Source organism: Hippopotamus amphibius, chromosome 5, assembly GCF_030028045.1.
Source record: "Hippopotamus amphibius kiboko isolate mHipAmp2 chromosome 5, mHipAmp2.hap2, whole genome shotgun sequence".
In the NCBI taxonomy this organism is placed as follows: Eukaryota; Metazoa; Chordata; class Mammalia; order Artiodactyla; family Hippopotamidae; genus Hippopotamus; species Hippopotamus amphibius.
This window is the reverse complement of record NC_080190.1, coordinates 156,828,528-156,847,175: the sequence shown is the minus strand read 5'-3', so window position 1 is coordinate 156,847,175 and position 18,648 is coordinate 156,828,528. Positions and strand designations below refer to the sequence as shown.

The following is an 18,648-nucleotide window of genomic DNA, read 5'->3' as shown; positions in this document are numbered from 1 at the left end:
TCTCTCTTCCCAGGGCAGTTACTTAGCCTAAGGGCACCATTTGGTCTTAAAGCAAATTACTTAAGCAGGACTGGCAGTGCATCGCGAAGTGGGAATCCTTGTAACTCAGAGGAGTCAGGGATGTCTACACAGCTTGGCCTCCCGGCTCCACCGCTGGAGGAAAGGAGGGAATCAGGTGGTGGCCAGCATGTGTGCACAGAATTTCTCTGCACACGTTTGCAATCAAGTTAATTGAATTCATTGGAGTTTAGAACCGGCCGCTAGCTCAGAGAGAGCTTTGAATGGCCAATTTCTCTCTCCCTCTCCCCTTCCCCGCCTCCCGCCCGCCCGCGCTCCCAGTTCCCTCCCCTCCGGGTTCCCCAGTCCGCACCTCCCTTCTCCACTCCCCTCACCCCCCACTCCCTCCTCCGCCCTATTAAAACACCCACCAGCTCACTTGTTAAGACCCCCTTAAGTTGGAGGAGGCAGAAAGGCAACAACCGCGAGGAAGGAGAAGTCAAGACGTCTGGAAAGAATTACCCAGTCCTGGCTTCCAGCAGCCCATTGAACCAGGGACTTGAACCAGCCCCAGCCAAAGACTTTCTCCCGATTCTGCGCTTCCTGGGTTCTGCTGAGTTTTCACCAGGCCTTTTTTTTTTTTTTTTTTTTTTTTTTCAATACAAAAAAAGAGACTTTCCGATATTAGGGGAGGAGAACTAGAGCATAAAATAAAATAAAGTTAATTTATTTTCAAATCACAGATAGCATTTTCTTTTGAGTTAGAAGATTGAAGTGCAACGGAAATATTTTAAAAAATACCAGTGATTTTTTTAAATTGGGGGAGACCTAAACATTTAAAAGACTCCCCCATCCTTTTTAAATGTTGTTTTTAAATTTTTTATTTTTTTTGGCCGGTCGTCTCAAATTCATCTGATCTCCTATTACCTCAGTTTTGGAAACTGCCCGCCACCGACCCTCCGGGACCACACAGACAGGCCAAGGACAACTTTATGACCAAGAGCTGAACAAGGTACGTTACACTGGCGCGATTTGATGAACGCTGAGGGTCGAATAGGCTAGGGAGAGGGAAGACATTATCCACGTTAAGAGTTAAGAATATATTTAAGTCAGTTTTCGACAGAAAAGTTTGAGGTCTGAAAATTTCCAACAGACTGCAAATCAGGGGATATTTCAGATCACTGTCAGGCTTAGCAACGTACCCCTGTCTTTTCCCATCCCTGCGGCGCTCGCCAGAAATCCGCTGCCTTTCTGGCGGTCACACAGGTAACCTCTTTGCCTGGGAAAGGTTGCACGTCCCGGGATGTACTTTTCCATTCCGCATTTTCGGGAGCTGCAGAGGGGCTCACGGGTTAGGAAACAAGAATTTCCACTGTGTAAGGAAAATGCACTCCACACAGCCGCCCCCTTCCCCTTTACATTCCCATCACTTCTTTTTTTTCCCACACATTCTCTGTGGGGAGGAAAGCCCTGGACAGCCTAGCGCGTTTTCCAAGTCGGAAGCCTGTTTCTTACTTGGAACGCAAAGGGTTAAAGCGATCCAGGGTTCCAGCTCTGGCCCCCGAGAAGGAGGGTCCTTCGCCACCTCCTCGTGGCTACCGGCCTTGCTCGGCCACTCCCCTTTTTCCCCTGGCCTCCCCTGCTTTGCACTCCCTGCACCCCGTTAAAGTGTCAGAATGGGTCTGTCCGGACTCAGCCCGGCTCCGGAAGCCATACTACGGCCAGGGGTCCCTGACTCAGGCGGTGGCACTCGGAGACCCGAGCGGGAGGAGGGCGCGCATCCCTCCTCTCGGCTGCAGGGCCGGGCGCCGGCCCCCGGGGGCAGGGCGTGCATGGGGACCGCGTGCCGCGCGCGGGCAGCTGCATCGTCCCGGGAGCCAATTCCGACGTGGCACCGAGCACGCCGGCGCCTCTTTCTACTGCTGCAGCGCGGGGCACGGTCGGGTGGGGGGTTTGGGGGTGCCGTCCCGAGCTCCCAGCCCCGGATGGGGTGGGGGGGGGCCTGTGGGAGCCGGGGTGAAGGTGGGAGGCGAGCCAGAGGCTAGGTTGGGATAGATAATCAACACCTTGGGCGGAATTCGTCACGCTGGTTCCCGCCCAGCGTGAGCGAGGGCTACAAAATGGGTCCCTGTGAACAGGAGGGCGGGTCTGAAAGGAGGGTCTGTGTGAGGGCGAGGACTGGGAGGCGAGAGGCTTTTCCTCTGGCCAAGGATACGCAGCCGAGGGGAAATGGCTCAGAAGGGATAATTAAGTCTGGAAAGAGGGGCTGGGAGCTGAGAGGCGGTGCCTGGGGAGGAGGGTTTACAAGACCCGGGTCCTATTACACAGCCTTAGGTGCCAGCTTCCCGCGGCCACTCCCTCCATCCCCCAAACGCCCGCGCTAAGTACTAGGGAGTCACCAACCCCACGCGCCTCTGGGTCGAGCAAGCTGCTACAGCCCTGCTCCCAGGAGGTGGGTGTAGGAGCACAGTTGGCTCCTCCCTGCCTGGTTCCACACCCTTGGGGGCTATTGCTGCAGGGCGTGTCCCTAGCAGCTGCCCAGAAAGGCTACACTCCTCCAACCCACGTGGCTGGCCTGGGATTGCCTTTGACGTCACACCCAGGGGGGAGGTGTGACGCAATAGATATGGAAATCCTGATTGGCCATCAAGGGCTTCCCCAACTGGCGGCCTGAGTATATATAGAGTTTCAGCTCAGCCTCAGAGAAAAGCCAAGGAAGTTGGTAGTTGAGCTTTGCTGGAAAGGGGAGGCGACGAATAAGCAGAACAATTCCACTGCCCATTGTAGGTTTCAAGGTTTTTTCCGGCAGATTTCTTACTGTAGTGAAGGCGTATGATAATGTACCTTTGAAGGTTTAAAACAAGATTATGATTTTTTAAAAAGGTCATTTAAACAAAATATTGTAAAGATCAGCACACATTCAAACATACCAGTGATGAAAGGCTAAAAATTAAAATGTGTATTTATATAGAATTGAGTAGAGCAAATAGTTATGCCCATCAAACTATTTCTAAATACAATTTAAAATCTTATAGAATAGGGTTGAAAAGAACTCTTAAATTCTAAACTTTTTCCCTTTTCATTCTAATATGTGCAATTTGAATCATTCATTAAATTAGTTTTCACTGCATTTTTCTAGAGGCTAAATAAGATTACTCAGATGGCTGAAATACTGTTTTTTCTTTAAAACTTATATTCCATCAAAGGTTTTCCTAATATTTTGGTTATTTTAAATTTTCAATAAAGTTTAACTCTTTGAAGTACAAATTTTAGTATGTATATTATGTTGTGTATGCATTAAGCAATATTGGGACTAAGAATTCAAAATTCTAAGACATTTCTGGATTAGAGCATTATAATGAGGCCATCATGTCTCCTGTTTTCTTTTTCTTATTTATGTAATATCTGAGTAGGGTGAATAGAAAAGCTTTTCCTAGAGGTGTTGACAAATTTAAATTACCAGAGTTGCTTGTATTGTACCTAGAACTGAATCCTTTCTTATCAGAGAAAGCTATGATGCTTATAAGAATTCAAGGTCTTAAATGGGTGACTGGCATCAAGTTTGAATGTCACTCTCCACAAAACAAAGATGATGCTTCGTCAGCTACCTTCCTGGAAAACAAGAATTGTGCAACAAATGAGTAACAGACTTACTAGAAAGTAAGTCATATTGAAAGGAATCATTAATGTTAAGTCTGTAGCATAGTCCCACAATACTGAATTTCATAAACATGACTTTTAGCCCGTGGTTTCCTGATCAGCTAAGATTTTTTTTTTGAAGAAATATTTCTTGAATTGTTAAATTCATACCTTTCACTGATTCATTTATTTTCTGTTATTGGTTCTGTGAGGCAAGGCCTTATCTGTGGATTAATGGGGGGATCCCCTTTAGCAAAGCTGTATTACAGTTATATTTTTGTTCAAAAAAACAAGTAGCATGTTACATGATTAACTTCTTGACTTATGTAATGTGGGAGCTATGAGTTAATGTAATTGCAGAATAGCGCATAAACCCCACTGTCCCTTTCTGGGTTCTCTTTTTATCCATGAACACCCAAGCTGTGTTCCACTAAGAGGCTGTAAGGACAGAACCAGTGACAGTGCTATGACAGCTGAATGGGGAAGACAGCTCCCTGCAGGAAAATCGTTTTCATCATCCCAACTTGGTTTTAATCCTTTTCTCTGTAGCAGCAATCCACATAGACTTAAGTATCATCCCACTGCATATACCTTAAATTCAATAATATTTTGAATGTTATCGATAACATAATGTTATCGATAACATGTGGAGTTCATAAATATACTGCCTAACGATCTAGGAAAATGTCATTTATACATAAGTCAAAATAAATACAAGGTCACATTCAAATATTTTTTTCTATTTAAACTATAAAATATTTAGAAATGAATGTCTCTTAAAAGCATACATCTGTATTGCAGTTTATTTTAAAATGAACAAGATGTAGTGCCTCTCTAGATCAAATTCATCATAGGAAAAGCATACTCAAAGAAGTTTTTAAATAACCGTAGTATAAGACAAAATGCAATCTGGCCCATAAAGAAATAAAATAATAGCTACTATTTATCATATGTCTAATATGTATCAGGCATTGAAGTAGATACTTGACATATATGATATCTAGTACCCCTCCCGCCCAACAAAGAAAACTTTATGAAAAAAACCTTGCCTCAGAAAGGTAAAGCAACCCAGAGTCACAGTGTTAATAAGGAGAGTGGATGAAATTTAATTTAGGAATTCCTGAATATAACACCCTTGAGCTGGACTGTGCTGCAGCTGGATTAGTCAAGTTTTACAGGGATTCAAACTGAGGAGAAAACACATCTGATTGAGAGAGATCAGGAAAGATTTCATGAAGAAATGTGGCATTGTGATATATATAGGTCTACATAGGGAATGACCTATAGAGACAGGGCCCATGAGCTGATGGAGGAACGTGTAGAACTATGATTCCATGCCAAGTCTTTCTGTAATTTCCCCCTTTGCCATAGTGAATTTAGGATGGCAAAGGTCAGCAACCAATAGGGCATTTGGAAGAATGGTCATCTTAGGAAGTCATTGATCAATACGGATGGTGCAAATGAAGAGAAATCTGAAACCTAGATCCAGAGACATCTGGATCCAGAGACAGCTAGGATGACAAGGTCTTTGAAAGGCTTATTGCCTAACCCTGCAAGCTCCAGTCAGGGGCTCTGCTAGAATAAGTGCAGCAGGACTGGAAAGACAAAGGCCAATTTCAAAGCCAGAGAGGGAGAGGAGGTCAGAAAGGGAGAAGGGAAGGGTCTTGTGTTCTAATGTGAAGACTACTGGGAGGCTTCGTTTGGCTACTTCTCTTGGGATTTCTTTTTGAGGACAGTAGCAGAGGCAACCCACCTGAGGGATGTGTAACAATGCAAATGAGATCATGAAAGTTTTCTTAGACTTCAACCCAGTGATTGCCAAACTTTGTTGCAATGCAAATTACTTAAGGAGATTTTAAAACTCCTGATGCCCTTGTAGCACCCCATGCCAATTAACTCCGAATGTTTCAGGAGCCACCCATCACTCGTTTTTAAAGATTCCCTGGTGAGTTGGATGTACATCAGCATTTGTGAACCACTGCTTTTTAACCTTTGGTCACCATACTTTTTCTTTCTTTTTTTCATTGGAGTATAGTTACTTTACAATATTGTGTTAGTTTATACTGTACAGCAAAGTGAATCAGCTATACGTACACATATATTCCCTCCTTTTTGGATTTCCCTCTCATTTTGGGCACCACAGAGCAATGAGTAGAGTTCTCTGTGCTGTGCAGTAGGTTCTCATTAGTTATCTATTTTATACATAGTATCAATAATGTATATATGTCAATCCCAATTTCCCAATTCATCCTGTCCCCACCTCCTCCGCCTTGGTATCCATTCGTTTGTGCTCTACAGCTGGCTCACCATACTTTCTAATCCACTGCTAGCAGGCACATGGCCACAAGCAGAATATGTCTTGTTACAAAGAAGTGCATTTCCATATGCCTTGCTAGTGTCACTTGCCTAAGTCAATATTCCTAATTCTAATCATTCTACATATGACTTGAGGCCTATTTCCCCCTTCTCCCACACAACACCAGTTTAAGAGTAAAGAAAACCTGTGTCCTAAAACCATTTTTGCTATTTATCAGATGTGATGTTGACCCATGCATTCATTTACAAAACATTAAAAAAAAATCTCCCTTTGTCTTTTGTGCTTTTGTGTGTTTAAATATTGGCCACAAGTAAAAGGACGTTGACCTGGTCTTCATTAGATTTTGTGTGTCAGTCTCTGAGATCAATCTATTCCCTCAGTAAAGCTGACTCTAAATGTGCGTTTTAACCCTTTGGCCTTTTAAATTTTGGTACTGAGATACTAGGCAGCTGTGCGAAACCTTACAGAAGTAGAAAGGGCAAGTGCACTCTATAACTTGAGTTACTTTTCCTTTATGTTAAGACATTGAAGCCGTTAATATCCCATTGAAACTGATATATGTATCGGTTTCAATGGGCTATCACTTGTGTGTGTATGTATATATACACACACAAGCACCTGGTTACAGTAACCCTGCAAAAAGGTATCATTTCCATTTTGCAGATGAGGAAATGAGGCTCAGAGAGTAGATACCAATATCAGTTTGCTCTTTGTATTCACCCTTGTTCAGGTGCCTCTGATGAGGAGCCTGCCCACAGTGCAGCCTACATCCATCCTTCTCCTAGACACTCAGCTGTGGGTTAAAATCATTAAAAATGAATAAAGTTATCAACACCCCTAAACATTTGAAGTTCAAAGGTATCAATTGTCCAAGGAAATATGGCTCATTCACAGACCCCTCAAACAGTTTGTCTGAAATCAGACAGCTAACATAAGGTGGAGCTTGGGCTTGAATCTATTTCTTCCCTGTCCTGCTATTCTTTCCACAATGCTAGAGTTATCCCTTGTTAACTAACAAACAACAGCTTAAAGGAAGGAGAGTCAGGCTGATTAGGTAGGTGCTGGCAGGATATTAAAGTGCATAGAGCTGACATCACTGAGCTCTAACCGTTGATAATTTCCTTTTAGGTATTTAAATGAGTTCCATCTTTTAATCTCATAATTAGGTAAAGTCAATATGGTTAGTTTCAATATATAGATGAAGAAACTGAAGGTGACAAGTATTATGTAGCTTGTTCAAGGTTACCCAACCTTTAAAAGAAACCATTAAAAGATAGGAGTCTATTCCAACTCGGTCTGGTTCCAGAGGCCAATATATGCGGGTGTGTACACCCAGACACACATACACACACACAGTCACAAGTCATTAGCACCAAAACACAAAGCAGTATATAGATTAATGGACAATAAATATGGTAAGACAACTAGAGTTTATATGGAAAAAAGATGATCTCATTATCAGTCATGCTTCAAACTTGACCCCCGAACTCATAAGATTGCCCAGACTGCAACTTATAATTTCAGGAAATGCTGTTAGGGACCACTTGCCTCTTCTAAATTTGTTATCCAAAGGCCTTGTAGAGCTGGTCTGGTCTTGCCCCCTCAACCATGACCTTTAAATAGCTGGGCAAGAAATTATAGAACTGGTTTTAAAAGAAAGAAAAAACCTGCTGGAAGAGGAATACCCTTTGGGGCTCAGCACATCCACTGCCCCTGCAGCAAAGACAGAGGAGGGCCCTGTGCTCTGTCAGTCTGCATTGACAACATGAGTCCACAGGAATTCATTCACTTATTTGAAATGTATTTATTGAGTACCTACTATGTGCCAGATCCTGTTTTTTGGTATAGGAATACAAAGTTGGTTGAGATACACAAGTCCCCATAGCCAAAGAGTGTTCTTAGTATAACTTAGAAAATCAAGAAAGGTCAGGGGAGACAGTGACAGAGAGTGAAGAGAGGGCAGGATGGAGGAGTTACTTTATTAAGTAATTAATTAATTAGCTTAAATGTTTCCTTTTATTTCTAAAAAAATTTATTGGAGTACAATTTATTCCAGTTGATTTACTGGAGGGGTTACTTTAGAAAGAGTGCTAAGGTAGCACCTCTCAGAAGAGGTGTCACTTGGCCTTTCCTAAATACTGACTTGACTCATTTGAATTCATTTTAATTTCTCCCTGATCCAAAATGGAAGTCCCCCTTAATGAAAGCTGTGGGAACTCAGTTCACCACTGCACTACAGCATTGAGAGAGGTTGTTATTTTCTCTCATCCATCGTTTGCTGTCTAGTTAATACAGGAAGGTCAAAGGGGAGGAAAAGGCTCTGGTGCCCAGTGACTTATAGAGTCCCACTTGGGGTGTATGAGCAAACAGCTGGCTTATATCTGCTCTATGGGGGAACCGAGGGAAACCCAAGTGCCTTTCTTATGTCTTTTTTAAACAGGATTTTGACTGTTGGCATTAAGAGCAGCACTGCTGCTGCGTAGATGGAACCACCAGCCAGCTCCCTTTGGGACAACATCATTCCAGGCCCCTTTTGTCTATACCCACGTAGGAAGATATATGAGCCCAGAAATATTCTCTGAGTATTGCTGGTGTTGTATCTGTACTTGAGTATCTAATATCCATTTTTCCATTAGAGCAGCAAAACAGTTTTCAAAGTTCTTTTCTGATCTTTCCTTATACAACATGTTTATTAATCAGAAACAAAAGGATGCTGCTCATTTTGTCATGAAGGCTCAAATCTACTCAGCCAATATTTACTGAGAATAGTCTAATCCCCTGGCATTGTGGCACCATGTGAATCCTACTCCTGGTTTTGTGATTTGGGGCAAGTTACTTAAATACTCAGTCTTGGTTGCCTCGTCATATGTGTGTGTGATTTGTGACATGAGATTAACAATATATTTACCACCTAAAGTTATTAAAATTAAATAGGATCTTGCTGTTCGAGAAAACAAAACTTGCCTCAATGCCTGGAGCCTAGTAAATGATGAACAAAAGTTAGCTGACATAACAGTGATGCCAATGATGATATTTAGGAATAAAGTCACATTGGTCATTCATTTCCTGAATACCAACCATAGCCAGGCAACGTTTTATGCCTTTGGGACACATTGGTAAAAAAAAAAAAAAAAAATATATATATATATATATATAAAATTTACATTTATGTATATAATGTATATACTCTAAAATGCATATATATATATATATATATATATATATATATATATATGTAATTTATGGAGTTTACATTACAATGCACCAAGCTATTCTTTAACACTTGGTTTGCCCTAGAATTCTGTGAAGACTAGTCCTTAGTGAATAATTGGTATCAAGGCTAATAGCAAGTTAAAAATCAGTTAATAGGCTAAAGTCTAATACTGGGCAAAAAAAAGAGTCCAAGTTTTATATTTTAAATATTTATGGAAAATAGATTTCTAAGTCTTCTATCTATCAGCAAATGATCTAGGATGAATGATCTAGGATGAAACTAACCATATTTTCCAATTTAACAATAAACCATATGTCTGACAAGGAGGGTCTGCTTATGAAACAGAGTATTTGAATCGGGGATTGTCTCAGAAAGTCTCACACATGTGGTGTCCATATCTCTGAAATTATAAAGAAACACATCCTGTGTGTGGGTCCCTGAGATCAATCTATTCCCTCAATGCAGCTGGCTCTTAACCCTTTGGCCTATACTGAGATGCTGTGTGTGTCATACTAGGCAACAACGCAATACCTTGCAGAAATAGAAAGGTTCTATTGCTGCAGTTTACTAGCAACTTTTCCCAGGCTGCAAAAGGACATTCTGTAGACTCCTATGATGTAAGAGGGTGTTCCCACTTCAGTAGTGGCCAGCAGATGCTATGCAAACACTATGTGTCCACATGTGCTGATAAAAGCAAGGAAAATGTGAATAATGGAAAAGAATGGCAGGCAGCTCTTTTGCTGGCTATGGTGATTTGAAACACAAGCAGAACACACGTTAAGCTTCTCCCAGGCAGAGCATTTTCGTCGCCTTGAAATTTTTGACTCTTGTGAGAATGACTTGTGTCTTGGAAAAGACAAGTTCCTAGTCTGGTGCTCCCAGCACCTTTAGGCATTGGCTAATGTACACTTTAGGAGTTTTCAGCATCCAGTCAGTGGTTTTGATTAACAAGGGATGCTGTGCTCTCTTATCTTTCACTGAAAACTCAGCATTTCATCATTGCCCAGGAGCTTGAACTTTCCATTTGTGTCATGATTACCTTTCTCAGACTCACATGTTACATACTATGGTGTCCTATATAAGTGCTAAAAGCGGAACGCACAGTTGGTTTTTGTTTTGTTTTTTAGTTTCCATGTTAGCTGATACTTTAAACTGTATTGTGTTTCTGATATTTTAAAAAGAGTTTCACAAACACTTTGATTTTCCTCCTCCTTGTAGCCCTGTGAGGGGTCGTTGGCAAGTATTATCATCTCCATTTAACAAAGAAACATAAAGCCCACAGGCTCAAACCCTGGTCTCCAGCCTGCTCTGCATCCCTTAGCTTGTAATGCGTTAGGGAAACCAAACCCAAAATGTGTAGCAGACACACAAACAAATACAAACTCAGAAATTATTTCTGGTTAACATAAGAGTCCAAGGCAGGTATTCCTGATTGGTGGCATTGGTGGCTGGCTTCCTTCCATGTGGCAGTTCAAGGACCAAGCTCCCTCTGTCTTTGGGCTCTGCAATCTCCAAGGACCTGTTGATATGTACATCAAGACTGTGGAAGGAAAAGAGATATTGCCAGAGGCCCATTCTCTCCCTTAAAAGCCCTATTGGAGGTGGCACATCTCAGATTAACAAAAGCTGGAATGCCATGGCCACATCAAGCAGTCTGCTCAGAAGGAGTGGAAACACAATTGGTGAGCAGTCACAGTAAGTTACCCTAAACTGTAACGCATATCCACTCAAGACCACCTCAATGACGACCACAGGGACTAGAATGTGAATGGTGTCACTTGGAGCTGAGTGATGGGATGGCCACACAACTAGTAAACCAAAATGTTAATAGGTTTTATGTCAACATTCAATTTGAAGTCTTACTGTGGAATAGGAAAATATAATAACATATCCAGCAAGAGATTTTGCAGAGCTAATTGCTTAGCCCAAGGTACCTTTGAAAATAAATTTACTTAGCTTTCAAAACTAATTGAATTAAAGGAAAAGATTAAATATTAATTATATGCAAATATGACAAAAACCCTGAAGTTGGTATGAATAATTGAACATGGGGACACTGCATTTATACCAGTTGTGACCCTCATTAGAGTTCATTCTTGGAAGAGGAGAAAAAAAAACTTCAGGGAGAAAACTATGATATTGTGATTAATTATAATAAATATAGATTTGGTCTTTGGCACAGGTCTCTTAAAACCCTTGGAATTTCCTATAAAATTAGAGATGTCATTTGTCATGTTCGTGAGGACACTTTTGGAGTGCACTTAGTTGAAGCTGGTTGCCAGTGGAGCCAAGCGTGATTAGATGGAACTTCCATTTCCCTGCCCAGACCACTGCGGAGGGAAGACAGCCTGGAGATTGAGTTCAATTGCCAGTGGTCAATGATATAATCAATCATGGCTGTGTAATGAAGTCTCTAAAAACCCCAAAGGAGAGGGTTCAGAGAGCTTATGGATTGATGAACATGTGGAGATCTGGGGAGAGTGGTGCATGGAACTCCACGCCCTCTCCCCATATGATGCCCTGTGCGTCTCTTCCATCCGCCTGTTCCTTAGTTACATCCTTTTATAATAAACCAGTAATCTAGTGAGTAAACAGGTTTCCTGGTTCTGTGAGTCCTTCTAGCAAATTAATTGAACACAGGAGGGGATCTTGTGAACCTCTGATTTTTACCCAGTTTATCATAATTACAGGTAACCACCTTGGCTTGCAACTGGCATCTGAAGTGTGGGTGTGTGGAGGGGGCGCAGTCTTATAGGACTGAACTCTTAACCTGTGGAATCTCATGCTGTCAGGCATATGATGTCAACTTTGATTTAGTTGCCGGACACCCAACAGGTGTCCCAAGAATTGCTTGTGGCATGTGTAGGAAACACCCTCCCCTCCACATGTTGGAATTAGGTCCAGAAAACCAAATCAAAAAAAAAAAAGGGGGGGGTTGTTTTGTTTTTCAGTTTTTTGTGGTCTCTTTTTTTTTTAAACATTTTTTACTGGAATATAGTTGTTTTACAATGTCATGGTGGTTTCTACTGTACAGCAAAGTAAGGTAGAGTTCCCTGTGCTATACAGGAGTTCTTACTAGTTATCTGTTTTATACATTTTAGTGTATATATGTCAATCCCAATCTCCCAATTCATCCCCGCCCCCCCGCCCCGGTGTCCATACGTTTGTTCTCTACATCTGTGTTTCTTTCTGCCTTGCAAACCTGTTCATCTGTACCATTTTTCTAGATTCCACACATATACGTTTAATATACGATATTTGTTTTTCTCTTTCTGACTTACTTCACTCTGTATAACGGTCTCTAGGTCCATCCATATCTTTACAAATGATCCAATTTTGTTTCTTCTTATGGCTGAGTACTATTCCATTGTATATATGTACCAGATCTTCTTTATCCATTCGTCTGTCAATGGACATTTAGGTTGCTTCCATGACCTGGCTATTGTAAATAGTGCTGCAATGAACATTGGGGTGCATGTATCTTTTTGAATTATGGTTTTCTCTGGGTTTATGCCCAGTAGTGGCATTGCTGGGTCATATGGTAATTCTATTTTTAGTTTTTTAAGGACTCTCCATATTGTTCTCCATAGTGGCTGTATCAATTTACATTCCCACCAACAGTGCAAGAGGCTTCCCTTTTCTCCACACCCTCTCCAGCATTTATTGTTTGTAGATTTTCTGATGATGCCCATTCTAACTAGTGTGAAGTGATACCTCACTGTAGTTTTGATTTGCATTTCTCTGATAATTAGTGATGTGGAACAGCTTTTCATGCACCTCTTGCCCATCTGTATGTCTTTGGAGAAATGTCTATTTAGGTCTTCTACCCATTTTTTTATTGGGTTGTTTGTTAAAAAACAACAAAAACAACAACAACAAATTTTAAAGGTCTACCGAGCACCTCTTCTATGCTCGTTATTGGAGATGCTTTGAGAAATACAAAATATATGATCCTTCTATACTCTAGCTCAAAATATTTTCAGGAGTTTCACAAACTGTAGGGAGAAGTACAAAACTGATTATTAAGAACTGAAATGTACTTTTAGGCTCTAATGTGTTAAAGCTCTTAAGACAATGGAAAACTTGCCGGTTGAAATGATGCTATTTCTTCTTTACTTATATGATTTATTTCTGCAAACATCTATTGTATCCTTACTGTGTTCCGGTGAAGTTCCGTTTCTAACCAGCTGGTATTAATGATGGATGAGGGTGCAGCCATATGAACAAAGGAATGTAATTCAGAATTTCAGGGGCTTTGATACATGCCTATGTAGGATATCTACACATAAAGAAGTTTTAATGGCAACAGAGACTTGGGAAATAATCGAGTCTAAATGCCCTCATTTAATAGATTTTTAAAGACTGAGGCCCAGAGAGAAAAAGTGACTGGCTCAAGGTCGCACAGCTAATTGATGGAAGAGCTGTAGAAGGATAGAATCCACGTATCCTTACATACAACCTTGGCTAGCTGCATGGGAAAAGTGTAAGCTGAGGGATTTGCATTGGAGATGAGATAAAATTACACATAAGAAATTTAGCAAAACCTGTGGATTTTTCACTGGTCAGTATTGGGGGTGAGGAACATGATGGTGCGAGAAGAAAGAATGCCTTGCTTACTAAAAAATTTAGATTTTATGCTTAGCTATGACCACATACATAGAGTGCATCCTTAGACAAATGATCTAATGAACCAAAAATAATGCATCCAGGTATTTGTTTAATGCATTATGGTTTTCAGTGGTACACTGCACCATCATCTCACTTGATGTTTGAAAGAGTCCTCTGAGGTGTGCTGAAAGGGCATCCTTATCTCTGTTTTGCATATGAGCAAACTGAAATGCAGAAAGTCACACAGCTAGTTAAGTGAGAAACTCAGGATTAGAACACCTGGAATGCTTCTAGTCTGATGCTCTCCCCATGATACCATATATATAACAAGTATGGGACAAGAATGGTTAACCAAGTGTATCGTGATTATTTTACAGATGCATTGTGAGAGGTTTCTATGTATCCTGAGGATAATTGGAACCACACTTTTTGGAGTTTCTCTCCTCCTCGGAATCACAGCTGCTTATATCGTTGGCTACCAATTTATCCAAACAGATAATTACTATTTCTCTTTTGGACTATATGGTGCCTTTTTAGCATCACACCTCATCATCCAAAGCCTGTTTGCCTTTTTGGAGCACCGAAAAATGAAAAAATCTCTAGAAACCCCCATTAAGTTGAACAAAACTGTTGCTCTTTGTATTGCTGCGTATCAAGAAGATCCAGACTACTTACGGAAATGTTTGCAATCTGTGAAAAGGCTAACCTACCCTGGAATTAAAGTTGTCATGGTCATAGATGGAAACTCAGAAGATGACCTTTACATGATGGACATCTTCAGTGAAGTCATGGGCAGGGACAAATCAGCCACTTATATCTGGAAGAACAACTACCACGTGAAGGGTCCTGGTGAGACGGATGAGTCACATAAAGAAAGCTCACAACATGTCACCCAGTTGGTCTTGTCCAACAAGAGTATTTGCATCATGCAAAAATGGGGTGGAAAAAGAGAAGTCATGTACACGGCTTTCAGAGCACTGGGACGAAGTGTGGATTATGTACAGGTAGGTTTTCACATCTGCCAGGACAAACACACATTTAAATAAAGCACCTTTTGTATCTCTCCAGTCATATGCTATAGCCCATCCTTGTCCCTTCTGGACACAGTACTCCTTTCAGTTCATCTGAAAACAGCATGACTGTTGAAAGCACATTCTGAAAGAGAGAAAAAAAAATATTGTAAAACGGTTAAACTATCTATGGAAATGCTTAACTTGTGCAGTGTTATTGGTTGGAATCAAGATTTTTTTGAACAGGAGACCCTTCCTTCCTTCTCCCCTCTCTTACCTTCTCTGCCTCCTTGGTTCTGCCAAATCAATTCCAACGTCATTTTCCACACTCTTAAAATCTCCAGCGTTGTAAGAAAATAGTGTCTGCTGTAGCAGAAGGAGCTTGAGAAAATCTGCAGGACTAAGGGAAGGATATAAAATATTTTTCACAGAGACTAGGCAAAATGGGGGCGATGGAAACAATTTTGATTTAAAAGTGTAGGAATTCAAAACTGAAACATAGAGGAAAAAAAAAGAAAGAGGGAAAAGGAAAACAAAAAAACAAAACAAAAACAAATTAAAAAAAAAACCCTTAGAACAAAATCTAAGTCATGTTTATTTCACTCCCCAAACAGCATTACCTCAACTCCCTGCAACTTGACCTTTGAAAGCGTTTGTGATGGTGTTTGTTTGCATGAAAATTGGACAAGCTGTGTCTCTCATTAGTTCCCTGACTGCTAACTCTAGGTTTTCTCTTCTTCTAATTCTCACTGAAGCTTTCTTCTTTAGAATGCTAATAGGGTTCCTGTGAGTTTTCTAGTTGTAATTTTCTGTAGATATTTTAGTTAGATTTTATTTATGATGATATTGAAAAGGGAGAAATGTCTCTGGCTTCAAATATCCACTGGACACTTCCTCTTCTCTTAAATGTGAAATCCTTATTTTAGGAAGACATATGTTTTAGAGGCCTTATGCGCACAAAGTGATGCCCAGTGGGTCTCTCTGTGTAATTGGATAAGAATAGGCTCTGCCTTCAATGTCAATTGACTGAGGTTCTAATCACAGTTGACCTTGAGCAAGACCACCTCCCAAACCTTGGTTATCCGGTTAGAAGAAACCAATCTCACAAGGGATTTGAGATAACTATTTCAAATTATGTATCCAAAGGGGCTTAGTAAAAGTTGCTGATAATGGCATTGTTAATATTATTAAAGCGTTAATATTATTGCTGTTAATATTATTGTTATTTTTTATAGTTCTTTCTCAATCTCTAGTACATGTCAGTTGCCACCATAGGGTTCATTTAGTTAATATCTGAAGAATTTTGAAGTATTTCTTCAGTTAATATCATCTGCATAAATCTCCCATCTAGGGAGTTGATTAGAGCTTCAGCACCAAGTGTCTCCTAATTTCTAGAACTTTCACAAATAAGGCTGTTTCTGTTAACTTAGGACATTTTTACATATTTACCTATTGCAGCTTCAGGCCCAAATAAGAGGATAAAATGAAACTTTTAATGTAAGGGATGTCTAAGGAACTTACAGCGGATTTGAAGAATGAAGCTCTAGGCCTAAAATGAGAAAACATCTGTTTTGATGTTTTGCCTTTAATTCTAGTTAAAACAATTGCTACGTTTGTCATTCCTAATCAAGACGTCATTGTGTGGTTTTTCTTCTTTTTTTTTTTTTAACCTGCTCCTCCCAAAGCCCCTTTTCCCATCATCTTGTTTGGAATTTTGTTTGTATCCTTGACAACTTGACTTGTGCCTGTCCAGGAAAAAAGAACACAAAATATGAAATGTTAGCGTAGGCTTTTTGCTAGTGCCCCAATCAGGCTTGAGAACTGTCCTTTCTTCAGGGTGAAGCCTCCAGATAGACTGACCCTAGCAACAGCTGTTAACTGGGCCCCAAATCCTCCTGAGACTTTCAGTCCATTCAGAGCATTCAAACAAGGGTAAAAAAATCTTTCAGCATTCTGAAACCAGTAAATACTATCCTGCCATGCCTCATCAAATCCGCTGATATTTAACCATTTGTGCCCTATAAAAACAGAAATTGCATAAAGTTCAGTCTGATACAGTACTCTCATCCCTCCTTCTGACTGACCCAGGGTCCAAGAGTTGCAGAACAGAAGCCACAGAAAGACAAAAGAGGAAGGGGGGTGAGGTTGTTGGCTCCGGAGCATTACAAGTGATTGAATGTGGCGCTCAAGCTGCTTAGGGATGGAAGGAAGCAAAGTTCAGGTACTAATACACGAGAGAGAATGGGGACTTGGGGAAGAAATCGACCATCTGCTCACACTTGCTAACCTGGCTGGAGAACACTGCTTAACTGTGCAGAGCGATGGCCAAAATGATTGGTTTCCAGTTGCAGGTGGGTCCTCGGTACTGATCGGCACTCTTTTCACTTGATCCTGAATAGATGCCTTGCTTATTCCTCTCGTGTCTGTTATTTCATATCTTCATCACTCTCCCAGGGCCTTACCCAAACTCCTCCCTGCTTAACTACAAACAGATGATCTTGCCGCCTACAAAAGAGAAGAGCAAAAGTACAGGCTCTGAAGCCTGTCAAGATCTGACTCTCTTCTGCTTACGGTTTCAAGGGTACCCAACCTCACCTCGAATCTCAGGGTTAACCTTTCTACCTGCACTTCTGAGCTTCCTGGGTTGGCTCTCTCTGGTCTCTTTCAGAACAAGGCTTTATCAATTACCACCTCTTTCTATCTCTGTCTTCTCATCTCTAGTCTTCTATAGCAGTTACTGTTTCAGCCTTGTTGCTACTCAAATCATAAATGCTGACATGGACAATGGAGGGAAGCTTTAGTCTAAGACAAAGCCAGCGTGGCAGGAAATTCATCTATGATGCTAGTGGCTGCTTCTAGAGATGAGATAGAAAAGCAGCAGAAGAAAAACAACAAAGTGAGAACATGAAATATAGGGAGTGAGAAATAAGGAGGTGAAAGAGGAAGATTTTCTTAATTTTGACTCCAAGTGTTTTCTGGAGAAACTTTTTCATAGATGTAGAAAAGTGTAATGGGCAAAATTAAAATCACCTGCAGCAGAGAGGGAAGAGAGAAATTAGGAATTTGGGATGAACAGATACTAACTACTATACATAAAATAGGTAATAAAGACCTACTGTGTAGCTAGGAAACTATATTCAATATCTTGTAATAATCTACAATGGAAAAGAACCTGCAAAAGAAAAGATATGTGTGTGTGTGTGTGTGTGTGTGTGTGTGTGTATCTGAATCACTTTGCTGTATACCTGAAACATTGTAAATCAACTATACTTCAATTAAAAAAAAATCATCTGAAGTGAATACATGACCCATACATAGTTTATCAAATTTAATACTTTCCAGCATATACTTTTCTATTTTTCCACATTTTAAAAACAATTTTGAGATTATATATTTACTTTTTTGTATTTTTTACTTAATGGTATCAGAAGACTTTTAAAGTATCTTTTGATACCTAGATTAGATAATCATTTTATTTCATATCCCTTTTCACTGAACATTGTTATTACCACATACGTGGCCACCAGTCTATGTAGCAAGGAAAAAAACAGTATTGTCTGATGTGTGCCTTAAGAATTTCCCAGGTAAAAACTATACAATAAGTATGAGCATTTTCTAAAAGGGAAGGGTAAAGGAGGCAATTTTGTTATTAATTTAATCTGGCACTACTATAGCCATCCAACATTCTTTGAGCAGGAGAAAAGTAAGACTAAATCATTCCTAATAGTAGAGTAAGTTGACCCTCATTATTCGCAGATTCTGCATTTGCAAATTAACCTACTGACTGAAATGTATTTATTACCCCAAATCAATAGTTGGCAGTGATTTTGTGATCATTTGCAGATATGCACAGAGTGGCAAAA

At 40.5% G+C, this 18,648-nt stretch overlaps 1 protein-coding gene across 1 annotated transcript in view; it reads left to right on the top strand.

Moving 5' to 3' along the window:
• The first annotated feature begins 453 nt into the window (after positions 1–453).
• HAS2 (hyaluronan synthase 2) overlaps positions 454–18,648 on the top strand; it is a 30,304-nt gene continuing 12,109 nt past the window's right edge. Inside the window, exons 1-2 of the mRNA XM_057735706.1 lie at positions 454–1,009; positions 14,153–14,779. Of these exons, the coding sequence (XP_057591689.1) occupies positions 14,153–14,779 (627 nt within the window). The 5' untranslated portion in view covers positions 454–1,009. The remainder of the gene's footprint in view (positions 1,010–14,152; positions 14,780–18,648) is intronic.